This window comes from Peromyscus californicus, unplaced genomic scaffold (assembly GCF_007827085.1).
Source record: "Peromyscus californicus insignis strain IS unplaced genomic scaffold, ASM782708v3 Scaffold_5__1_contigs__length_169319896, whole genome shotgun sequence".
Taxonomy (NCBI): domain Eukaryota; kingdom Metazoa; phylum Chordata; class Mammalia; order Rodentia; family Cricetidae; genus Peromyscus; species Peromyscus californicus.
This window is the reverse complement of record NW_026294573.1, coordinates 12,671,571-12,697,989: the sequence shown is the minus strand read 5'-3', so window position 1 is coordinate 12,697,989 and position 26,419 is coordinate 12,671,571. Positions and strand designations below refer to the sequence as shown.

The 26,419-nt window shown below is 46.5% G+C and overlaps 1 protein-coding gene across 2 annotated transcripts in view; it reads right to left on the bottom strand.

Annotated features, from left to right (window-relative positions):
* The window catches only part of Spen (spen family transcriptional repressor), an 82,453-nt gene that overhangs the window by 2,777 nt on the left and 53,257 nt on the right, over positions 1 to 26,419 (bottom strand). For both annotated transcript variants that reach the window (XM_052718337.1, XM_052718338.1), the window contains exons 6-11: positions 23,717 to 23,868; positions 19,753 to 19,878; positions 19,216 to 19,329; positions 16,377 to 16,490; positions 14,020 to 14,120; positions 541 to 8,584 (exon numbers count right to left, since the gene is read on the bottom strand). In XM_052718337.1, the coding sequence (XP_052574297.1) occupies positions 541 to 8,584; positions 14,020 to 14,120; positions 16,377 to 16,490; positions 19,216 to 19,329; positions 19,753 to 19,878; positions 23,717 to 23,868 (8,651 nt within the window). The remainder of the gene's footprint in view (positions 1 to 540; positions 8,585 to 14,019; positions 14,121 to 16,376; positions 16,491 to 19,215; positions 19,330 to 19,752; positions 19,879 to 23,716; positions 23,869 to 26,419) is intronic.

Sequence of the window (26,419 nt, the reverse complement as noted above, 5' to 3'; positions counted from 1 at the left end):
GACCAGAGGGAGGCATCCTTGTCTCAGGCCACAGAGGAAATGTGAACCAGGGAGCTGTCTCAGGGAAAAGGCCACCTACCATGGCCCTTCTGACCCTGCGGGCAGGCGCCCTCACACAGAGTGTCTCCCCTATCCAAGAGCTGTGGTATGATCTAAGCCACTCCTCACTCCTCACTGTGACTTTAGGAAGAGCAGCCTTCCACCTCCAAGGCCTGTCTAGCTTGTCTGTACCTTGCTCATGAGCCTTGCTGAAGGTCGGTTTTTTCATTTATTACTGCGCGTATGTGTGAGCGCATGAGGGGACACACACACACAAGTATGCTACTGTGTGTGTCCAAGTTGGGGTCCGAGGACAACTCTGGAGTTAGTTCTTACCGTCTACTTTTACGACGGTTCTGGGAACCAAACTTGGGTTGCCCGGCTCACACTTAAGCAAATGCATTCACCCACTGAACCAGCCTGATGGCCTGCCTATCTTTCTAGACCACAAAGCCCCCAAGAGCAAGCCCAAAAGGTAGGGAGGAAACCTGGCTTCCTCACCTGTGCAGAAGTCTTGGTCCTGGAGGGTAGGCTGACGGAGGAGGCGACAGGAAACTGGGTGTGTGTGAGCTGAGCTGGGGTATGGTAGGTACGGATGTCTCCATACCTATATTCTTGGAATAGTTCACCACTGGAGTGCACAATCTGCACCCCATGGGTTACAACCACAGGTGGGGTCAGAGGCAGCCCCTGAAGTTGGTTGCTGGGGGTGACTGTGAGGATGCGGGCTTCACCATGAGGGGTAGGGGCAGGGGTAGGCACAGGGCCAGGGGCCGGGGCCGGGATTGCTTTGGCATCTGAAGTCTTAACGGTTTCTTTCACCAGCTGCTGGGGTGCCTTGTTGGCTGGTGGCACCTTCACTGCCCCCTCGGTGGCCCTGGGCTGTTCATTGACAGCAGTCACGTGTGGGTGCACCATGATCCTCACGTCTCGGGGCACAGTATACGGGTGCAGTCGGTACTCAGATTGCATGACCAGCACTTCTGACTGCACAGGGGCTGCAGCTCTGGCCACAGGGAGGTGATAGTGAACTTCTTCCTCAGGAGGGTGCTGGGTGGCCAGAGCAGGTACACCAGCTGTCGCAGGCTGGGATGTGCCCACATGCTGTGGGGCCCTTGCCTCTATCTGCTGGGGCTGCAGAGGGGCCCGAGGAGAGTGCAGAGTCTCTGGCCGGATGCTGTAGGTGATGCTGGGCAATGTGGGTGTGTTCATTCTCACCTCACCTTGTGAAAGGTGACCAAGGGACACAGTCTGAGTGATGCTGTGGGGCGGCATGATGACAGACTGCTCTGGGTGTATACTGGAGATGAACTGGGGGACTGGAATGCCTGCAGCTAGCATGACGGTGGCATTGGTGGAAAGTGCTGTGGATGTGGTGCTGCTGGGATGGCATGCCCTTGGGAACGGGCCTGGGGTAGGCCCAGTAGGTCGAGGAGTATGTGTATCTGGTTTGGGGGCTGCCAAGTGGGAGATGGTTCGATCTACCGGGGTGCTGGGTCCCGAAGAAACATGGTTCACTTCCGTAGGCAGTTTGCTGGGCAGGGCAGGAGGGTGGTGGGGAGTGAGGGTGGGCCCCAAGTTAGCTGGCTGAAGGACCTTGGTCTCTATTTTCAGAGTGACAGGGTCAGCAAGTTTCTTGTTAGTGGTGACTATGCTTGGGGTGAGAACAAGCTGGTTGTGAACCAGCACTGGGGGTGTGTTGATGCCCTGGGTGAGAACCTTCACTGTGCCACCTTGGGTGACAGGCGTGGACACTGAGAGGTGAATGGGCTCAGGCTTTTCCAAGGATGGACGGTCCGTCTTCACAGAGGAGATCACCGGAGAGGCATTGTATGTCTGAGCAGTCAGTACCAGAGTGGAATGGGTGGCCACATTTGCAAAAGCTGAAGGGGTCTGAGGGCCTTTGGGTGCGGACTGGGATGGGGTGACAGAATCTGGTTTCACCTGGGACTTTGATACTGACTGCTGAAACTCAATGTCCATTGCACTGGCTGGGGGGATCTGGCTGATCTTGGCACTGATCCGCTGTGGGCCTTCCGTCTTCTGTCCCGAGTAGCTCAGAAGCACCACTCCTTCTGATGTATTCACACGCAGCCCCGCACCCGAGCCTGTCTCTGCGGGGCGGTCATCAATCACTGACATGGACCCAGGGTGGAAGCGACTGTTTTCATTGCTGCTCGACCTCTGCTTGCCCTTTGCTGATGGCACCGTCACTGCACCGGTCACGGCTGCTGCAGCTGTTGTGGCAGTCACACCACAAGGAGCAGTCACTGCCCCTGCAGCGGCAGCATTCACGGTGCCCGGGGCAGCGTTCACTGTGCCCACAGTGGCACTCACTGGAGTGGTCAGGACATTCACAGGTCCAGTGAGGACATTCACAGGCCCCTTGAGGAGATTCACAGGCCCAGCGGGGGTGCTCACTAAACCTTTCAGTGTGGCCACTGAGCCCTTCACAGGACCCTTTAAGGCATTCACTGGGACCAGAGAGACATTCACCAGGCCAGTCAGGGCACTCACCAGGCCAGTCAGGGTCTGAGGAGCTGGTTTTGCCAACGTTATCTTCTGTGAATTCTCCAGGTCAATGCTGACAGGCATCCGGCTAATAACGGACGTGATTTTAGGGGCAATGACTGGGGCCACCTTCTCTTTGTCAGCAGCTACTGAGACCTCCGAGGGTTGTGGGTCAGAAGCACTGGATACTGGAGTGGCTGACTTTTCCTCTAAGGGAAGATGTCTGGGTTCACCTGGAGGGACCGGGACCTCGTCCAGACAAGGAGCAGCACTCACGGGCTCTGCGATGGCTGTGGTGACGCTTGTGGAGGTAACGCCGGTGGCAGATACATATTTGGGGTCCATGAGGATCTTCCTCAGTGTACTGGAGCTGGTGTCCACGTCAGAGGCCTTTGTGTCTGGGGGAAGAGCTGGAGCTGGGGTAGACTGAGCCTGAGGCTCTTCTTGTCTTGTGATCCACTCTGTCACCTTAGTAGGGGGACTCTGATGTGGGACTCCCCCAGGAATGACGGGGGGTGGGAGCTTTGCTATTGTCACTAAAGGAATTGTGGGTGGAGGTATACTCGAGTCACTGGGTGGGGTCACTGGATCACTTTCAATGATTGAATGCACCTTGAATCTGGCCTGGGGCTCATCATCTACTAGCAACGGCTGGGAAAGAGGTGGGAGGTCAGGGGGTGCGGGCGCTTTGCATGGAGTCTTTTCTTCAATGCTGCTTTCCTGACACAGACTCTCACCAGGGGGCGTCTTGCTTGGGTCAGAAGTGCATTCCTGAGGAGGAGTGGATGGAGGTTTCTCACTCTGCTTTTCTTCCTGGGGAGCTTCTGGGGGTGCTGCTGTTGCCTCACTGGCAGCGGGGCTCTCGCTTTGAGCCTGCTCAGCCTCAGAGACACGAGTCTCTGTGGCGGGGACCACTTTCTTGTTTGTGATCCTTTTCCGGCGTGATCGTGTCTTCTGACGCCCTTTGTCTTTCCGGGGAGGAGTGACTTCCACTTTAGAGCCCTTGGCTTCCTGTACAGAGTCACTGCTGTTCCCTCTGGTGTCCCTGGGGTCTGCAGAACCTGCTGAGGACTCCGAGGCACCGAGTTGTGAGCTAGGAGACCCTGGAGCAGCATCTGCCTCAGAGATTCCAGACGGGGCCTCAGGGGGCCCCGGCTCCACTCCATCTTGCAGATGCGTCTGAGATCCTGGGGGTAAGGAGGGAGACGTGGACAGGTTTTCAGGTTCTCCAGAACCGTCACTGATGATGGAGCCAATGGCCGCAGCCAGTTCAGTCTCGTTTGCCTGGTGTGCAGGCTTGTGGCCATCCTCTGTGGCATGGCCTGCAGATGTCCCTGGGGCTGCTCCCTTGTCAGCTGCACTGCTGGAGGGCTCAGTGAGCTTTGCAATGTTCTCCACAGCTTGCTCCAGCTCCGTCTGCTTGGCTAGCTGTGTGGCTTCTGGGGACACCATAGAGGCAGACACATCTTCCTTCTCTGCTTCCTTTTTAGGATCAACTGGGTCACTTCTCAGCTGGGATGAGGGGCCACTTCCCTTTGGGGGGCTCTCATTTGTCTCAGGAGAGACTGCCACAAGGCCAACTTCCTTGTCCACAGTCTGCCCTGCAGCCCTGGTGGCCATGTCCAGGGTTCGCAGATGTGCAGCTCTGTCCACTGCTGACCTGGTGTTCCGAGCACGTCCTCGCTTGGACTTGGTGGTTTTCTCAGGTGGCTTTTTCTCCCCTGTCGCAGCTGGGAAGGTGTCGGGTGCGCTTTTGTCTGCGCTGGCATCCTTCCTGTCACGCTTAGGCTCACTTGCCGCTTCTTTATCACCCCTGGACTTAGCGTTACTTTCCCTCGGGTTCACCGGGGCACTGCCCTCAGCAGCAGCCTCTGCTTTGGGCTCGTTTCTCCCCCTTTTCCCGTAGGGCCCACCAGCGGCTGCTGACTTCTGAGACCTTGGAGACCTCCACCCTTCAGCTGGCTTGGGGGTTTCTGCTGGCTCTTTCGCCTCATGTTCTTCACCCTCCTCAGCACGCCGACGTGTTTTAGGAGGCCTTCCCCTCCGAGGGGTGGTGGGAGGTGCCACAGCCTCCTGCAGCTCCCGCTCCAGTCTCTTCCTGGTCACTCTAGGCTGCTCAGCAGGCTCTTTAGCTGGAGATCGGCGGCTTTCGTGGTCACCCATGGTGGCATAAACGCTCCTGACATTCCGGCGCCTGGTTCGGCTGAGAGGCAGGCTTGGCTCAGGGAGCTCGGGGTCCCCCCCAGAGTTTTTAGATGCAGTCCTTGTAATCTTCTCAGCCTCCATCTTCAGTTCTAACAGCTTCTGTGCTTCTCCACGAGGAGAGCTGGAGCGCTTCAGCTTTTCCCGGTCTATTCTCTCACTCTTCCTGGTGACGGGCTTCTCCACGATACTTGCGGCAGCTGCCTGGACTGGTGTCTTGGAACGCTTGGTTTTGTACGTCTTCCTTTCTTTTGCAGCGACTGGAGGATTGGCCTGTACCTCTTCAGACGCTGGGGGCTGAACTTCAGGCATGACTTCAGCTTTCTGAGTGGCACTGGGCTCAATGCTTGGAGCTGCATCTGGCTTCTCCACTTTTGGCTCTTCAGCTTCCTCAGACTTCTGAGTTAGTTTTGAAAGTGGCTGGGGACTGCTGGGTTTTGGATCTACATTGCTTTCCACCTTGGAAACTGCAGTCCCAGGAGTCAGAGGCTCGGCACCCGAACATGGGATGCCGTCGGTAGTTGAGCTTTCTTGAGTAGCCGAAGGCGCCACAGCAGAACTCTCACTGGCACCCCCTCCTGGGGGTAAGTCTACCTGCTTGGGCTTTTCCACAGGGACAGGAACTGACTCAGACACCAACTTTGCCTCTTCCAAGACCGGGGCTGGCTCCACAGGCTTCTCTCCTGCCAGTGAAGGAGCCTCTGCTGATTTCTCAGCCTTCTCTGGTGCTGATGCTGCTGGTTCTGGTGTCACGGGGGTAACCACAGAAAGCCCAACTGAAACAGGGGCTTTCGGCTCCGGCTCTTTCGTTTCAGCGGCAGGTTCCGGGGTCTTGGGAATACTCTCCAGGTCCTCCTGTTTCTCAGTCTCCTTGGGCTTCTGGTCCTTCTCCTTTTCCTTCTGTTGCATCCGTGTGAGCTCCATGAATCTGCTGTGGAACAGGACCACCGGCTCCTGCACCGAGTCACTTGTGCTGCCGGCCCCGTCGGACGCTTGTCTGCTGTACAGCCTCCCGGGAGGGAGGTCAGACTCCTCTCCCTTCCTCTCAAGATGCTGCAGCCGCTTAGAATCCTGTTCAAAGATGGAGCTATGCAAAAACCGAGAGGCAAACAGCTCCTGCCTCTCCTGCTCCTCTTCCCTGTGGTCCTCCTTCTTATCGTCCATTTTCCCCTCGGAGTCAGTCCTGATTTTCTTCTTTTTCATGTACCAGGAGGGAATAGGTCTTGGGGCAGAGTCAACCTTTTCTTTATCTTTGTGGTTTCGAAAATTAGCAAACCGGGAGTCCCAGTCAAGAAAAGACCAGTTTTCTTCGCGGGATGAAGAGAGAGACTTAGCTCTTTCGAGCAAAGCTTTAGTGTCTGGTGTGATGGTCTTATCCAGAGCAAAAGAATAAAATTTATTTCTTTCCAAAGAACCAGAGAGTCTTTCATCTCGCTCACGTACTTTGTCATCTCTGTCCCTCAATAAAAAAGACAGCCGAGGACTGTCATACAAGGTGGAGGCCCTGGGTGACTGGGATTTGTGCTCCGCGTCTTCATCCGAGTCAGAGGGCACCTCACCAGGTTCCAGATCACGTACAGACCTCTTTCGTAAACTGTCTCTCTTAATTATGCTGTTTGGAAAACTCACATCAAACCTGCTGGGGTCCTGTCTCATCTGAGGGTCCCAACGATTTGGTTCATCTTCAGAATTCAAGACAGACAGCTTTATTTTGGCCATGTCTGCCACCTGCTCTCTCTTACTAGAATCATAAGGATTGAATTTTAAGGGGTCTTCTCTCACTGCTACATTAGAATAGGGGAGACCTTTTTCATCCACTTTAGGAGACCCTTTGACTGACATTAGCCTAGGGGAACCCAGGGTGTCGTCGTCTTCATGGAAGGCGCCATGGCGGACACTGGGAGAGCAGCTGGTCCTTTCAGAGTCCTCACTGATTTGGCGGGAACTTCTGTAATTTCTCTCTCTCTTGGTACAGATATCAAAATCAACATGGTCCATCCTTTTCTTTTTGCTGGGGGGTGAATCGTCAGTAACATCCTGAGGGGGCTTGCCTACCTCATGAACAAGGCTACGTCTTTCATATTCATCTACATCTTTTTTAGGACTGCCAAACTTCTCAGACTTGGCTATTTCCATCTCCATCTGCTGTTTTCTGCGACTCTGTTCCATCTGTTTGCGGTAACTCTGTGTGTGATCAATGTCAATGCCAAGTTTTTCTTCAGCATTTACTGCATGTGGCTTCTCCTGGCCTGCTTTATGCTCTCCTGGTTCATCACGAAGACGGCAGTAGTTTTCCCTGACTTCCTCTTTCTCAGACCCTTGATTATCTAGGACCTGCAGCTGTTTGGGCTGAGGTTTTGAGGGGATGGCTTTTTTGGGCTGGGCTTCTTGATTTTCCACAGATCCGTGTATTGGATCTCCCAGGCCTGTGTGTACATCTGAGCTGGGCCTCGAGCCAGACCCTGAGGAGACAGCAGCAGGCTCCTGGCAGTCTTTGGGGCTGGGAGCCGAATTCAGTCTATCCAGCTTAGTTTTTTTTGATTCCCTTTTAAGGATTTCTTTTCTCACAGGCTTTCTTTCGGGCTCTCCTTCCCTCGGCAGAACAGCATCTCTCGACACATCAGGCTGCTTCTTGAGAAGCACTCGAGTGTCCTCTGTCTCGGAGCTGCTTTTCTTGACTTCTGGTTTCTGCTTTTCTGCTTTCAAGCTGGAATCTGCAAAGCGCCTTTTCCTCGCTTCCAGCTTCTCCAGGTCCAGAGCACTCAGGCCCTCAGGCGTCTGCTCCGGTTTGAGGTGCTTCCTGAGTTTAGGCCTGCCTTCCTTATCCCCGACTTCTGCGTGGCTGGAAAGGGCCTTTTCCCTCGGGGCTTTCCCTCTAGCAGACTCCACCGTAGACGAGTCTGACTTGGCAGACTCCATCTGAGAGGCCTGGGACTTCTGACCCAGGGCTGAAGGCTTAACAGTGTCGTGATCAAACCTGGCTTTGAGCTTTTCCGACGGAGGGTGGTCAATAACCTTCCCCTCCTTTTCTTTCACGCGAGTCAAAACGACACAAGGCACGAGCTCCAGGCGGTTCTTGGCTGGCCCGTCCTTGTCCGCTTTCCCTCTGCTCAGTTTGGTGTTACTGCGTGTCTTCTCAGGGCTCTGCTCACCGTCATTTTCTTGTTCTGTTTCGGAAGACTGAGAACTAGGGGAATGACCTTTCCCTTTCCGTCTCTGCCTGTCAGGTTTGTCCTTTTCTACTTTTTCCTTCCGAGTTATTCGTCTCTCCCTCTCCACTCTCTCAGGATCAAAAGTCCGTTCTTTCTCTGTCTTTTCGTTTTTTGTATAGCGCTCCAAGCGCACCTTCTCGAGTTTATCGTACCGTGGAGGGGACACTGAGCTGCAGCTCCCACTTCGCTCTGAGGACCGGCGGTACAGTCTCCTCTCAGAGTCACTAGGCAGTCTCTCGGAGTGTGCAGGGGACACCCCAGGACTCTGTGGACGACGCAAGTGCACGGGACTCTGACTTCGCTCGATGGGCCTCCTCTCGTGGTCCCGGTCCCGGTCCGACTCAAACCTCTCCCTTTCTCGCTCCCGTTCTCTCTGCCTGTAGCTGTATTCCCGAATATCTTGTTCATAAGGATCACTCCTATATTCTCTGTATTCTCGAGGGTCATCATAGTATCGGGACTCATAATACTCTCCTTGGTATGTTTCCCACTCGGAATAAAAGTCTCTCCCTCGAGCTGGATAGTCCCTCCTGGAGTCCTCAGGGTAGGTGCCTGGAGTCCGGACACTTTCATAGTAGGTCCGATCTTGGCTGTAGTCATAGGTTCCTCTTCGTTCCTCTCTGCCAAACATCAGAAAGACTGGGTTAGCGCAGAAGACAGAAGTCTTCTTCTCAACACTTGCAGTCCCACCTCCATAATCCCAGCACTCAAGGGCAGAAGCAGGAGGACAGCTCCTGAGACCTGGCTTCAACTGCACAAGTTCAAGGCCAGTCTGAGGTACACAGTGAAACCACTTTACACACATCTCTGGACTCCTTGAGCATTCCTGGGGAACACAGTGAATCCACCTTACACAGATCTCTGGGCTCCTCTAGCATTCCTGGGGTACACAGTGAATCCACCTTACACAGATATCTGGGCTCCTCAAGTATTCCTTAGTCACTTGTTCAACAGCAGGTCTTTGGCAGCAGCTCCTAAGCCAGAAACAGCTCTGAGGACTAAAAGCTGACGGCCTAAATAAAATTCAAATGTAAAACACTAGGTGTTTACCTGGAGCCCTGGCCTGGAATCTCTCTGTAGATCAGGCTGGCTTCCAACTCACAGTAATCTCCTGCTTCTGCCTCTGGAGTGCTGAGATTAATGTGTGTACAACCATGCATGCCCAGCACTTTCAGTTATAACAGAAACGCAATAATCTCAAATAAATGACAAATATTTAAGGAGACCCACTGCTACGTCTCCTGATCCCACTGTGCTGTACCGTAGGCATGTACTGTTTAGACTGTCACATTGTACCCAGTAAACATATGTAATTATATCAATTTCTTAAAAAGAATTTTTCAAATGTTTAAATCTCAGGGCTGGAGAGATGTCTTAGAAGTTAAGCTCACTTATTATTCTTGCAAAGGACCCATGTTTAATTCCCAAAACCTACATGATGGCTCACAGCCTTCCATAACTCCAGTTCCAGGGGAACGGATACCCTCTTCTGACCTTCTTGGGTACCAGACACACATGCAGGCAAAACATTCACACATAAAGTAAATCTTTAAAAAGTATTATATCTGGGCATGATTGCACATGCCTTTAATCCTGGCACTTGGGAGGCAGAGGCAGGGAGCTCTCCAGGTGTTAAGGGCTAGCCTGCTCTACAGAGAAAGCTCCAGGTCAGCTGAGATTATAGTGAGATTCTGTCTCAAAAAACCAAAAAGAAAATAAATAAATGAACGAACGAACAAACAAACAAACAAACGTTTTTAGGGGTTTGAGTATTGGGGGCAGTGATGGTGCACACCTTTAATCCTAGCACTTGGGAGGCAGAATCAGGTGGATCTCTGTGAGTTCAAGGCCAGCCTGGTCTACAGAAGGGGTTCTAGACCAGCTCAGGCTACACAAAGAAAATACTACCCTAAGTACTACCGACAACCATCCAATAATCAATCAATCAATCAATCAATCAATCAATCAACTGTGTTCTAGATAAAAGGCCAGTCTTGGTAGGCTGTTCTGTCTTGGGTGGGTGAGGTATATTCATTCTAACAAGTACTGTCACCAACTGCACAGGCTTCGTTCTGAGGCCCAGTCTCTGCAGCTCTTACATCACTTTTTGGCTCATTGCAACACAGTAATAGTTGTTAAAACAATGATCTTTGGCCGGATGTGGTAGTGCACATCTTTGATCCGAGCTCAAGAGGCAGAGAAGGCAGGTCCCTGAATCTGAAGTCAGCCTTGTTCTACACAGAGAGTTCCAGACCAGTGATGACTACAAATAAAACACTCCAAAAAAAAAAAAAAAAAAAAAAAAATCACTAGGCAAGGAAGTATTTCCCTCTGTGAAGGTGAACCCATTATATACTATCCAATAGAAAGAAAACAAGACACCCACCTAAATAGCTTACTACTTTGCTGAGCTTATTAACAGTAGGCTTGAGTCACATCTTTGTTTTGTTTTGTTTGTTTGTTTGGTTTTGGTTTTAGTTTATGCTATTCACAGTTGTAGATAGAACCTAGGGTCTTGCACATGTTAAAAATGCATTCTGCTGAGCGGTGGAGATGTACATCTTTAATTCCAAGATGTAGAGGCAGGTAGATCTCTTTGAGTTTGAGGCCAGCCTGGTCTACAGAGTGAGTTCCAGGACAGCCAAGAATACACAGAGAAACCTGTCTCAAAAAACAAAACAAAACAAACAAACAAACAAGAATGCATTCTACTACTGCATCACATGCCACCATGCCGCGTGTCATGTGTTTGTTCTTGAGACAGGGCCTAGCTACTCTGTAGCTCACGCTAGTTTTGAACACAGGATCCTCTAGGCTCAGACTCCTCAATACAAGGATTACAAGTGTAAGTCACCAAATTGAATTCATGATAAATAATAAATCCTATTTTCAAAACCTAGTATCATGCTGGACGTAGTGGCATATACCTTTTGCTCTGATACCAGCACTTAGGAGGCCAAGGCAGGTGTGGATCTATGAGCTCAAGGCCAGCCTGGCCTACATAGTGAGCTCCAAGCCAGCCAAGGCTACATGGCAAGACAGGGTCTCAAAAAACAATACCCCCCACCAAAAAAAAAAAAAAAAAACCACTATCAAAAGCAAAACAACAACAAAAACTCCATAGTATCAAGACATGTTTTAAGCAAAACGGGGATAGGTAGGGTAGAGTGTAGTGGTAAAATGTCCACGGTTTGCACAATGCTCTGTGTTTGATTCTGGCCTAACACAAGAGAACAGAAAACATGGATGGTAAAGTGCTTGTCAAGTACCTACAAGCCTGAGGACCTCAATTCAATTCCCAGCACCCATCTAAAAAGTTGGGGGTAGCATGCTTAGAATTCCAGCCCTGGGAATATGGAGACAGGAGGAGCAAGTGTGGAGCCCCAGACAATGGTGAGACCTTGTTTCAAAAGAAAGCAAGGTGGACAGCTCTTAAGGAATGACACTTGTCGCTAACTTATGGCAGGTGGGCACACACTCAAACACACATAAAGACGACGCACACAGACACACACAGACACACAGTCACAGACACACAGTCAGACACACACAGACACACACAGACACACACCCCTATCTTAACAACTTCTTCTGAGGAGTCCATGAAGCTCAATCATTTCACCAGGGAACAGAACAATAGAACGCCAGGACCCGGTCAGCACAGTGGATACATCTCTTACAGAAGAATGCAAGGCTGCTTGCCCTGCCCATAGATGGAGGGAAGTCAGCCCACTAAAAAGGTAATGCCTTGCATGTCAAACAAGAACTGTCAGCAGGTTTGGAGAAAATTCTCTTCAAGCTACCAAACACAGATAGAAAACCTGTTTGACCACATCAATTCATCCTGAACTGACAGGTAGGAACCCTGGGTTTTCTCCAGCAAAGGCAATGCTGTAGCATCAGTTACCTGACTGAGGGTTGGAGATGTGAGCTTGCCCAGTAACGGAAGATCTTGTGTTCAGTACCAAGCAGTAGGGAAACAATAAGTCACCAGAAGTTGCCCAACCTTTAGCCATGAAAATGGAGACCTTCTCCACCCTCCCACCCAAGTGGAGGACTTGCAGACCAAGTGCCATAGGGCTTTGTACATGGACAAGTCTATAGAAATCAGGGTGTTTATAGTCCTGAGCTAAATCAATGGGGTCAAGCAGCTTTCCCAGCAGACATCACCTAATCAAGGGGATTACTTCCCTCACTTTATAGTAAAGGAAACATCCTTGAATTTGATGTTGAGGAATGCATTACACACACAGTAACATGTGAGACCTCTTCCCTTCTGCCTCCTGCATGAGGATATAAATACCATCAGATAGGGATAAATGACCATGGAAATGAACTAGAGATCAAAGCCAGAAACAGGTCATCACTAAAATCACTGAATCTTAAGTAGTAATATACAAAAATCAACTCCTACACTACATCATCCAACCCTCACAAGATTCTGCCTTTTAAAAAATATTTAATGTACACACAGAGAAGACTAACAGAAATTGTTAATGCCTCAAGTGCAATGAATGAAGCCTCCAACACACACCTTCCCTCACTCTCACATAGAATTTTTTTGGGGGGTTTTCGAGACAAGGTTTCTCTGTGTAGTTTTGCTTCCTGTCCGGGATCTCGCTCTGTAGGCCAGGCTAGCCTCGAACTCATGAGATCTGCCTGCCTCTGCCTCCCAAGTGCTGGGATTAAAGGCATGCACCACCACCACCCAGCTACATAGAATGTTTTTAAGAACTAATGTATTGACAGCAACCCCGGGAAGGAGCTCGGTTGGTACAGGGTTTGCCTGTCAAGGGTAAGGCTAATCTAGGCCCCCAGTACCACCTAAGTCAGGTGTAGTGGCATACACATGTAATGCCAGCACTCAGGAGGAAGAGACAGAAAGACCATCAAGTTCAAGGTCATGCTCAGCTATAATAAAACAAGCCTGGAGCCAGTCTAGGCTACATGAGTCCCTCTCTCAAAGAAAAACAGTAAAACTGCAACCAATGACTTCAAACTGCTACTCTGGGAACTGGGATTGAGAATATTCTGTCCAAAATGACATACTTGTACACATACACAAACAATCTCATGTGTACTCTTTTACTGACGGGTGGGGGATGGGGCTATAACAGAACAGCCCCTCACACCAGCTCACTATCTGAAGAATTGTACATTTTCAGTGTTTTGTAATTTGAGTTCTGAGCTATTCATGAGAAACTGTCAAAGCCTTAGCTTTTAGAATTTTGACAGTGGGGGTCAGTTTTCATTCCAAAGCTCAAGAGTCCAGTGACTTAGCAGGATAGTGAGCTAGGAAATGCCTCGAAGAGATGCTGTGATTTCAACACAACAAAACTGGGACCAGAGGCAGTGAAGGAAGATATCGATGAGCTCTGGCAGCCCTCCTGGGTTCTGATGGCTCTTGACTTTAACTGCCTGAAGCCCTTTGAGATAGATGGGGTAGAACAGGTGCTCACATTTCAGGAGCCCACCACAGAGCAACGCCTGGCAAAAAGCTTGCTTCAGTATAGACACCTGTCTCCACTTTCAAACACAGTCAGCTATGTGAAAAGTCTGGTGATTGTGTGAGGGTATTTGAATAGGTTATCTAGTCAACAGAAGAAAAAAAAAATCAAATACCACATTACTGTGTCTAAAAGACAGCTTACCTCTGCACTGCCAAGGTCATGTATGTTTTTATCTATGTGATCTGACTCACTCCGTCTCAAAGAGTCAAATACACGCTTCACAATTCTTTCGAAGAGCACTCAGTGAGGACTGGGACAGGGTATCCCCACCCTACCTTCAACGACATAAAAACTAGATTTGCAAAAATAAACCTGTGCTTTCTATATGGCAGGTTAAAAAATGTATTTGTGGAGAAGTGAGTAGAAGTTAAAAAGAGAAAAATAAAATTTAAGTCCATAAAAGTCAGAACTCAAGCTATACGGCGGGCAGGTCTGCTGCTGCCCACGCCTCAGGCTGGGGTGGGTCGGAAGTAGAACGCTGACCATGCACACGGTCCTGGTGTCCCAAACTGATGGGCCAACACAAAATGAAACGAAACACCTACCTTCTTTCAGTTAACATTTCATAAAAGTCTCTGATATCTTGGCCAGACTTCTCCATGCAGTGATAAAATGCCAACTGGCTTTCCCGATTTGCAAAGTCCACCTTAAAAAAAAATAAAGAATTCACAATAAAACCCATTATTATACAAACATAAACAATATATAAAAAGATTTTTGTAAAGAAAGAGAAGTTTCAGATTTCAATTTTGGAGTTTGTTTGTCGAGACAGGGTTTCTCTGTGTAGCCCTAGCTGTCCTGGAAGTTACTTTGTAGACTAGGCTGGCCTTGTGGCCAACCAATGACTGGTCTAATTGGAGGCCCAGGCCACAAGAGGGAGCCCATGCCAGGCACTGCCTAGATGACTGAGGCTGGGTAGCCCAGACACCTAGAGTAGAAACACAATTGGCCAAAACAAAAACAAAACAATGAAATGATTCCAAATGGTGCTCTGCTCTACTCATGGCTTGGTGGCTCCTTCCAGCTGTCATCAGAAAGGCTACCTCTGGCAGCTGACAGAGCAGACAAAGAGACCCAGAGTCAAACAATAGGAAGAGAGAGCAAGCCCAGGTTGGAGGTCTCTATCAGGTGCCCCACCCCAAGCTTGAGGAACCCCATTGTGGAAGAGGGGGGAGGAGGAATTGTGGGAGCCAAAGGAATTGAGGGCACTGGGAGAGCACGGCCTGTGGAATCAACTAAGAAGGGCTCATTGGGGCTCACAGAGACTGAAGGGGCAACTGTGGAGCCTGCAAGGGTCTGCACTAGGTCCACTGCAAACGTTATGGTTGTTGGCTTGGTGTTTTGGGGGTCTCCTGACAGTGGGAATGGGGTGTCTCTAACTCTTTTGCTTGCTCTTGGGACCCTTACTTCCTACTGGGCCCAATCTGATGTGGTGGTCTGTGCCTGGTCTTATTATCTTATTGTGCTGGTCTGTGCCTGGTCTTATTATCTTATTGTGCTGTTTTTGGTTAATGTCCCTGGGAAGCCAGTTCTTTTCTGGGAGACGACAAAGAGTGGGTGTGGGTCTGGGGGAGAAGGGGTAACTGGGAAGAGTAGAAGCTGTGGTCAGGATGTATTAATGAGAAAAGAATATATGAAAGTTTAAAAATAATTAAAAAATAAAAGGCGTGCACCACAACACACGGCCAATTTTGGAAAGATTAAGAGAATTTATTTTTAAAAGATTTATTTATTTATTATGTATACAGTGTTCTGCCTGCATGTGTCCCTGCAGGCCAGAAGAGGGCACCAGATCTCATTATAGATGGTTGTGAGCCACCATGTGGTTGCTAGGAATTGAACTCAGGACCTCTGGAAGAGCAGTCAGTGCTCTTAACCTCTGAGCCATCTCTCCAGCCCGAATTTTTTTTTTTTTTTTAATAATATAAAACTCCCAAATTCTACACAAATCTTGACAGATGCAATTTAAGGTCCCAGAACCCAATCCATGAGTGAAAGGGCTGGACACAGTGCAATTCCCAAACTGAGGAGGTTGAATCAGGATGGTCACAATCATGGGCTTGAGGCCAGCCTGGGCTACACAGTCATTCCCACACAGCCATTCCCACACACCCACAACTTCTCCCCTTGCCAATGAAACAAACAACAAAGAAGGAGAAAAAATAAAATGCTAACAAATTTCCACCAGAATTCTAAGTTGGCAAAGGCTTGGGTTAATTAAATAGGTAATCTATAGTTGGGCAATCTATGTCACACATAAATTTGTAAGAATAACCATTACAACATGAGGACAACACAGCTCTAATTACTGGCTGCCTAGCTTCATGTCCTACTGCCAAATTTTGTTACTCTATCTTAATCTAGCCATCAGTTCTTAAGTTCATAATTATGCTAAACAATACCAGGAAAACACACACACACACACACACACACACACACACACACACACACACACACAGTACACTGCTTACAAACATAGGTAGCTTACTTTTGGAAGCTGACAGACCAAATGTGCCATTGGCACACAGACACTCACTGTAATGGGGAAAGGAGGGCTCTGACCAAAACCAGGTAAGAACATCAGGCATCCAGGGAGAGAAATGCTTTGAAAAGGGCTGTTAGCATAAGGGCATGAAAGACCTGTGTTCACAAACAGCAAGCATGAAAATCCTATTATTTCCCCTAAAAACTGAGGACAAATACAATCATGTTTGGTAAACCACTCTCGGTGCTAACAACCTACATCTGCAACTATGGATAGAGTGCTGACTCGACTTTTGTTTGGCTTCTGGTTTTTCTGTTTTGTCTGTTTTGGAGGCACATCATACTATGTGGACCTGTCTGGGATTAAAGGCATAAGGCACCCGGAGCCTTTGGCTTTTGTTCAAGTCACTGTGCACACCTTAATTTTATTCCCACCAATTTTCCTGCCCTTGGTCTCCTTGACAGCTGCTTGTGCATACTCAATCTCACTGTAGAGAACGAGAGCCATGCCTTTTAAGCGGTCAAACACCACCTGCAAAAAAGGAAACAACCAATTAAGACCTTTAGCTACTGGTCTGAGTGTCAGTCCCCAAAAATCCTAAGTCACAGGATGCTCCTAAAAAAAAGTCCTGTGTTTAGATTACTCCAGAAGTTTGACTTGGCTTTCCCAGAAGAGGCTTTTCTTAGTAAACACACTAAATTCGGTGTGCAGAGACCACGGAATCATGGGACTGTCTTAGTAAACACATGTCAGGTGTTGCAAAGACAATAAAATCGTGGTACTGAGGCTTCCAGTATATTACATCTTTGATTTTCTGTATTTTACTGTTTTTCATATTGACATTACTATAAGGAGATCATTCTTCTATCTGAGGCTCAAAATAATAAGAGGATGGAACTGGGCCTAAGATCCTTTTCCTACAATTGTGGGTGTGCTATTTAGGTCAGATGAAAATTTTGCTGTATGAACACATTAAATTCATAATTACTTAAAACACAAATCAGATCTAGGGACACAACTATGTGATAGAAAACTTGCCCAGTACATGAAAGACCAAGGTTTAATCCCTAGCAACAGAACCAAGAGTGACTTAATTACATTTAGGCATGAATGTAAATCCCTCTCTCCCTTCCTACCACGTTACTATTTCAGACAGAGTCTCATGGTGTAGCACCCTCCTGCCTAAAGCTGCCTAATGCTGAGATTACAGGCATGAGCCACCATATCCAACTACTAAACTGGTGTGTGTGCGTGTGCGTGTGCGTGTGCGTGTGCGTGCGCGTGCGTGCGTGTGTGCGCGTGTGCGTGTGCGTGTGTGTGTGTGAAGCTCAAAGGACAAACTCAGCAGCCAGTCCTTGCCTTCCAACTTGTTTGAGATGGTCTGTCATTGCTCTGCCACAGACTCCAGACTCCTGCCCTCTGAACGTCCTGGGTTCTCCTCTCTGCACCTCCCAGCTCCTTGTATAATGCTCCCATTACAGACAATGATGCTGTTTCAGCTTTTATGTGCTTCTAGGGATTTCAACTCGGGTATTGATACCCTCAGCCAACTCTCCAGCTCTAGACTAATTTCCCCTTCTATCATTGCGTGTGTCTGCACACGTTGTATATGTGTGGGCAGGAATGCCACCAGAGGACAACGATGTGGAGTTGGTTCTCACTCTACCTTTATGTGGGTTTTGAGAATCAAACTCAGGTTACCAGATTGTGTGACAAACTTATTTACCTGCAGAGCCTTCTTGCTGACTCAGAACTAATTTTCATGAGAGAAAAATTTTAAAAACCTCTGGCAACCTACTCTACTGTTTCTAAAAAAAATTCATCTTGCCAGTATACTGCAAATATTTTTTAATTAACTTAATTTGGCTAAGTACATCTATGGGATAGTTGTCATGGCATCACAGTGCTATTTGGAAATGGAAACTTAAGAGGTGTTTTAAATTTAAACTGGATGTTGTTTTTTGTTTGTTTTTCAAGACAGAAGCAGCAGAGACAGGGTTTCTCTGTGTAGCCTTGGTTATCCTGGAACTCGCTCTGTAGACCAGGCTGGTCTGCCTATGCCTCCCTAGTGCTGGGATTAAAAGCCTGTGCCACCACAGTCTGGCATAAACTGGAATAAATTTTTAAAACCTTTTATGTCAGCCAAGAGTGGTGGTGCATGCCTTTAAGCTCAGTACTCGGGAGGCAGAGGCAGACAAATCATCTCGAGTTTGAGGTTCGAGGCCAGCCTGGTCTACAGAGCGAATTCCAGGACAGCCAGGGATACATGGAGAAACCCTTTCTCAAAGAACCTAAAATAAAATAAAAACTTTAATACCTACAAAATGCATAGTTTTAAAAGTATAATTACCAAATTTAAGGTGTGGAAGACGTTCAAATACTATTTCCTTAATGTTTTTCTAAATATTTAGGTATTTAAGGTGACCATTTCTATGCAGTATATACTGGTCAACAGAGCATACTGTTATTTAATTTGACGCTTTTTTTTTTTTTTTTAAATTTATGAGCATTGGTGTTTTGTATGCATGTGTATCTGTTGGATCCCTGGAACTGGAGTTACAGACAGCTGTGAGCTGCCATGTGGGTGCTGGGAATTGAACCCAGGCCCTCTGAAGAACAGCCAGTGCTCTTAACCATGGAGCCATCTCTCCAGCCACAGGTATTTAATTTGAACGCTCACTAGTATAAAGACGAATAACTATTTTTATATGAGACTTTCACTTTTTAAAACTGTGTGACAACTACCAGAGACTGTGCAAAAGGTCTATGTCATGAGTAGGCAAAATATTTTTTAAATCCTATTTTATTGAAGTATATATAAAGAAGTTCCAAATTTTCCCAGAATCTTGTCTGATTTGGAAAATAGCTTTGTTTCTGGTGATTCTGCAGTGCTAGGGACTGAACATGGACCCTGGTCTAACAGACCATAAATCTAAATTTAATTTTTAAAATAACTTATGCATGTATATCTATGTGCATGTGCACATATGTGCAGGTGCCTGCATAGCCCAGAAGAGTGTGTTAGATTTCTGCACTGGAGTTCCAGGCAGGGTTGAGTCCCCTGTGTGGGTGCTGGGAACTGAACTTGGATCCTCTGAAAGAGCGGCAAGGTTTTGTAAGCACTGTGCATCTCTGAAGACCCAGCTAAGAGTATTTTAAGATGCAAATCATTAAAGGAAAAGACAACGGTAGGAAGTGAGACTGAAGGACAGAACACCAAGAAATACCAAGAAACAACGTCAAGAGCAAGTCTTACCTTTACCACAGGCCCATATCTGCAGAAATGTCGTGTTAAATACTGATCAGACACGTTTGAAGAAAGCCCGTCTAACCACACACAGTTTGTAGGCATGCTCTTTCCGAAACCCAGCTGAAATTAAGAGAAAATTTTTATCACCGCAGATCACTATTACTATTCAACAAAGTTCTCAGAAAACTAACTAGTCTTCTATAGAAATGCTGAATCGTGTGTGTGTGTGTGTGTGTGTGTGTACATGCGCGCCACTGATCCCAGGAGCTTACACGTGGAAAAGTGTGTCATCTACCACTGAGCCATACCCTCAACTGCTCAACACTACATGCAAGTGGTTAGTATGTAATTAAAGAACAATCAAAATTTACAACAGGACAACCCTGCCTGGCCCTCAGTGGCAGCCTCTAATGAGGGCACAGAGAAGCTTGCCTTTGGCGCTAAGCACTGTCCTTCTACAGCCCTAAAATGATAAAGTCAAGTCCCCAAAATCTTAAAGCAAATCAAATAGTAACAGCATAATGATTTATGCACTTCATTTACCTTGAGGCGGTTATTTCCAAGGTACTCTCCGTCCATCTTCTTGATAGCCTTACATACACTGGCAATATCACAGTACTGCAAGAAGGCATACTGAGGAACTCCATTCACTTTCTTAATATCAATGTCCTGAAAGACCCAATCAATATCACTTAGGCAATATAGCAATAAGAAAATAAATCAGAAGAAGCCAAGTCCACATAGATTGCTTCTTCTACAAGTCATGTTCCCAGTAACTTTAGTTGGATCCTCTGTCTGAATACACTGTAAACTGATGGAATAAAGACCATATACCATGAAAGTCATCCCATGTGAGGTCCCTGCAGAAGAGCAACTGTACTGCAACTTAAAATTTTAAGTCCATGGTAAACAGAAATTCATAACAAAGGAAAGGTTGCCTACTTAGTGAAATACTAAGAAGTAATTCCCTTTGGTGCTGTGAAATAATCTTTTTGTACACTGTGAAGATGTGTCACTTGGATTGGTTTAATAAAAAGTTGAACAGCCAATAGTAGGCAGGATTTTCAGAGCAGAGAGGAAGGTGGGAAGAAGAAAGGGAGACACCAGAAGACAGAGCAAGCAGGATGGGCAATATATAGATGAGGTAATAAAGACACAAGGCAGAAAGAAAATTAATAGAAATGGGGTATTTTAAGTTATAAGAGCTAGTTAGGAATAAGCCTGAACTACCAGCCAAGCTTTCATAAAATATAAGAAGTCTCTGTGTCATTATTGGGGAGTCGACAGTACCAACAAAAAAGTCGAACTACAAATGGCACCCAACATGGGGCACGAACCCAGGACCCTGAGATTAAGTGTCTAATGCTCTACTGAAAATCCTGGCTACAGACATAAAGAAATAAACCCAGAAAAACTACAAGACAGATGACATATATTTTACCTGCTCAAACATAAAAGAAAAAAATCATCTTTGGCTGGCTTCTGTGCAGTGCACAGTCCATACTTGTGTTGACACAGATATGTATGTTACCTTTGAAAGTTCGTGTGTTTTCAGAGCAAGGGGACCAGACACCAGTGAAAACAGGTGGCTCACGTGATCAGCCTCTCAGAGTGCCTCTGTTACAGTTTCCTCAGAGTTCTGCATCCAGAACAGCTTCAAGGCTGCTAGCTGAGATGGTCCGGCCTCATAGACTACTCCAGCCAGGACTATAGGTAAGCCCTACATTTTCCCATCACATCGAGACTAAACAACACCTAGCTCTCCCAAGACTTGAACATTATTCCAATATTTCCAGGGTCCCCTAAGGATGCCAGCTCCCCCAGGCAACAGGAAACAGTCTAGAGAACACAACACCCACATTTCCAAGAGGTGGGGTAGATGGATTTTGGTCATTGGTTGGGTTATGGATGTTTGTCATGAATAGGGAGGTTGGTCACAACTGTTACTGGCCATGGTCAGGGAGAAAGATAAACAAAGGAGATTAGATTCAGGGACCTCATTCTGAAGGGGAAAAGGCTGATATAGTATAGAAATGATGGGATAAAAGTGTGGATTGTTGAGTCTACTTTTGAACAATCACTAGTCTCAAATATTTTACATTGGTATGGATTTTTATATATTGATACAAATTTAAGGTTATTTTTGTTATACTGTATATGTGTTTCTATTCTTGTTTAAGATATTGTACCTATGCAACTCATTTAAAAACGTAATGTAAAGTTTTAGTCCTTGAAAGCTATTTAGGGTAATAAAGAAATACAGGTTAATAGTTAGTCATCTATAACAGTCAAACTTATAGTCATGTAAGGTATGTTTTCAAGGTCAAACAGATATATTTTAGACAGACAGGTTGTCTTCAAACACTTCAAAGATCTACAGAATATGGCAGCTAAAATGTAATGACAGTGAGACACGTCTGCTCCTGGCAGCACCAATCTACTTCAAAAAAGGAGGATGGGCATCGAAGAACCTCCATATAGTTTGCTTTCTTTGTGGCAAAAGCTAGTCATTTGGGCAAGAAACTGCCCTTGCCTCAACTGCTGACAATATGCTGTCCAAACTGGACAACAGGACACAAAAGAAAGTGACTGCTGAACTTTGCCAAGATAAGGCAAGACATTCCTTTAAATTCCTGCTTTACAGAAAAATCTGTCAGATATTCTAGGACTGTAGGCCGAAGGTGGATGCCCCAATGTTGCACAGGAACCTTGGGGTGACTGTCCAGGCAACCAGATGTCTCTATCATTTCATAGTTTTGGAAGTTGCTTGCTCTGCACTTCCTGTTTACTCTAGAAATGTTTTATCCTTCTTGGGTGTCTGATGGAGTTGAAGACTAGGTAGTTATATTGCAGTTTTCCTTAGTTATGATACTATCATATACTCTTCACTCTTCAAAGTCCAAACGTACAACTTCTTCACCCCTGTGATCCCACCACTCAAGACAAAGGCAAGAGAGAGCTTAAGAATTTAAAGTCAGCATAGTCTGCACAGCTAGTTCTGGGCCAGCCAGGGCTACATAATGAGATTCTGTCTTACAGAACACAGAAACAAGCCAGGCATGGTTTCTAATGCCTTTTATCACAGAACTCCAAAGGAGAGGCAGGAGGATCTCTACGAGTTCAAGGCTAGTCTGGTAAACATAAAGAGACCTTGTCTCAAAAAAAAACAAAAAACAAAAAACAAAAAACAACAACAACAACAACAAAAGTTGTGCAGTTGAGTTGGTAGAAAGTATGTGCCTAGCACGTATGAAGCCCTGGGTTTGCTCTTTAATGCCTAAGAATTAATTCTCAGTACTATGGAGGGCAGGAGCTATCAGAAGTTCAAAGTCACCCTGGGCTACATACAACATTTGATGGCAAAGTAGGATACATGCCACCACTCTCCCACTCCCTAATTTACTAATTTTTATTTTATGCATTTATGGGTGCTTTGTATGTATGTATGTTTGTGCACCACATGTGTGCAGTGCTTACAGAGGCCAGATGAGGGCCCTGGGTCCTCTGGAACTATGGTTCCAGATGGTTGTGAGCCACCAGGTAGGTGCAAGAAATGGAACCTGGGTCTTCTTCAAGAGAGCCGGTGCTCTGAAGCACTGATTCACCTCTCCAGCCTCATTTCTTTCAATAAGAAAAAGAAAAGAAACAAAGCAAATAACAACAATTTAAAAAAAAACCACTCGTAATTATAGAAGTATTTATTTCTTTTTTAAAAACAAGAGTCTTTGGCTGCAGAGATAGCTCAGTGGTTAAGAGAAAGCACTTGCTCCTCCTACATGAGTTCAGTTCCCAGCATCCACTTCTGGCAGCTCATAACTTCCTGTGACTCCAACTCCAAGGGTATCTTGACACCTCTGGACTCAGTGCGCATCAATACTCATGTGCACATATCCACACACAGACATACACATAATTAAGCATGATAATTAAAAACAAAACAAAAAACTGTGCAGTCCCAGCTGAACTGGGAACTCATTATGTAGACAAGGCTGACCTTGAAACTCACAGAGATCTGCCTGCCTCACTACACAGTAAGACACCATCTCAAATTTAATTTTTAAAGAGGGGCTGGAGAGATGGCTTTGGCGTTCATGTATGAACACTGGCTGCTCTTGCAGATAACCTGAGTTCAGTTTCTAGTATGCCCATGGCAGCTCTCAATCACTTGTAACTCCAGCTCCAGGGAGTCCAATGTCCTCATGACCTCCACAGGCACCTGGCACACATGGTACACAGACATATATGATGGAAAAACATGCATATACATATTTTCTTTCTTTTTTTTTTTTTTAACGAGTCTCATTAAAAAAATGTTGTGGGAGGATGGTAGTTCACACCTAGACTCCCATTACTCAGGAGGTTGAGAAAATAATATCATTTCAAGGTAAAAAGAATGGAGCAAAGAGGAACTATTTCATTTGTCCTTAAATATCACATATCCACAACCATTCTATGCCATGCTGACGTTCTACAAATATTACAACATTGTATCACTAAAGCAACATACCACAATTTCTCCAAAGCGCTGAAAGATGTTTCGAAGGTCATGGTAAGTAGTCGTTTTTTCAAGGTTGCCAATAAAAAGAGTTCTTGTTGCTTTGGGATGGAATTCATCTATCCTTTCATCCAAGGGCCGAAATTCATTTTCACTTTCTGTTTCTGTGAGTGGATGGGGCAGAGTAGAACAGGGTGCTTTAATACATTCTCTGTTTAACAAACCGTGTCATTCAGGGCCCGGTGGACAGGCCTGTAACCTCAGCACTCAGAGAACAGGGGTGACAGAACTGAGTTGAAGACCAACGTTGCTACACAGCAGACACTGTCTCAGACAAACAATGAAGATCCCTTGTAGTTGGAGTTTTCCTGCCTGGCCCACAGTCAGGGCAAATCTCTCTCACCTGCCAGTCCCACAGCCGTCAGACCCGACCAAGTAAACACAGAGACTTGTATTGGTTTCAAACTGTATGGCCATGGCAGGCTTCTTGCTAACTGTTCTTTCAGCTTAAATTAATCCATTTTTATAAATCTATACCTTGCCACATGGCTCGTGGCTTACCGGCATCTTCACATGCTGTTTCTCATCGTGGTGGCTGGCATTGTCTCTCTGACTCAGCCTTCCACTTCCCAGCTTTATTCTCCTCCTTGTCCCACCTACACTTCCTGCCTAGCCAATGGCCAATCAGTGTTTTATTTATTGACTAATCAGCAACACATTTGCCATACAGAACATCCCACAGCAATCCCTCTCCAAGACTTTAACAAGAACGGTTTTGTTTGCTTTTTTATTTTCTGGAGATAGGCTTTCTTCCTGCAGTCATAGCTGGCCTTCAACTCCCAGATATGTGAGCTGTACTGGGTGCTGAGATGAAAGGTATATACCACCATGACATTTATTATTAGAGTAGTATGTGCATGAAATATGAGCGTGGGCATGTGTGGAGGTCAGGGGACAATTCTGTGAGTGGCTTCTCTCCATTCACCTCTACATGGGTCCCAGGGATGGACTCGGGTCACCAGACAAGTACCTTTTACCCTCTGGTCTTAACAGAGAGTATGAGACTATAATCTGGCTAGACATGGTGATACACCTCTGTAGTCCTAGCACTTAGAAGGCAGATGCAGGAGAATGGAGAGTTCAAGGACAGCCTGTGCCATACAGGGAACTCAAGCAACTGTGGGCTTCATAGGGTAACCTGATCTCAAACAAACAAACAAAACACACACACACTCCACAATCTAAAAGAAAACTACAACTCAGCAGAAAACAGTCCCACTACATTGTTTCATTTCATTTACTTTCAAGATCGTAACGATATTCAACATTTCATGTTTACTACATTAATAGTAATTATTGCTATAACAATAGTAATTCAAATATCTAAATCAAGATTTTAGGGGATGGAGAGATGTCTCCGAAGTTAAGCACTGGCTACTCTTGCAGAGGACCCAGGTTCAATTCCCAGTATCCATAGCAGCTCACACACCATCCAGGTCCAAGGGATCTAACACTGTCTAGTTTCCAAGGATACCAGGCACACACAGAGTGCACAGACATGTGGAGGCACAACATCCATACAAATACAATACTAAAATAATTACTTTAGAAAGACTTTTAGATACAAGAATAACAGTGTGGAAAGTGACTACAGTGACATCTGTGAGCTCTCATTTCTGGTGTTAAGTGGTCCCCCAAGGACATCCAAAAGATTTCAGTTTTTTTATGATGAAAAGCCTTGGCTTAACTTCTAATTTAATCACAGCCCTTTGCTAAAGCTCCACTTATTAATTCTGTCTGAGATACAGACATTCAGGTTTTAATGGTAATTATAGCCCAGCACTACATGTTCTCTACTTTTTAAAAATGTAAAACAAAGTCATCACAAAGATAAGTAGACAGGCTAAAGATATAGCTTAGAAGTAGAGCACTGTGTAGCACACGCGCAGGGACACGGACGGACACACACACACACACACACACACACACACACACACACACACACACACACACACACACACACGATGAAGCCAGGTATGGGAGACACATTCCTATAACCCCAGCAGGAGAAACAGGAGTCTAAGGCTGGCCTTAACTATAAACAAGTTCAAGGCTAGGCTGAGCTCCATGAAACTTTGCCTTAAACAAACAATAGTAACAAACAAAAGATGAACTGAGCATGGAGGCACACAGCTGTAATTCCAGCACTTGGGAAGTGTAGGCAATAGATGTTGAATTTAAGGTTGGCCTGGTTTACCTACGATTCAGTCTCAAAAAGAATGACTAACGACCACTGTCTCCAAGTGCTACCCAAGAAGGTGAAAGGGCCTTATATAATAACCATCTTAAAACTCTCCTTATCTGCTGCTTAAAGATCAGAGAGCCATCACCTGCCAATGACCCTGATCTAGATCTCCATTAACAACTGACTGGTGTTTAAGACCTACATAGGTTAGGTGTACACTGAACCGTTCTCAGGCGGTTCGGACATGCCCCAAAGCAATCCAACAAGGATCCCTGCCACCCATGCTGAAGGACTTATAACCCCAACACTCAGGAGGCTGAGGCAAAAGGACTGCCCTAAGTTCAAGGTAAATCTGGACTACACAGTGAGTTCTAGACTAGCCTATGCTACAGAGTAAGACTCTGTCTCAAGAAAACAACAAAAAAGGAACTCATGAGCTGTTCTTAGTTGGATACAATCTGAAGCAGTAC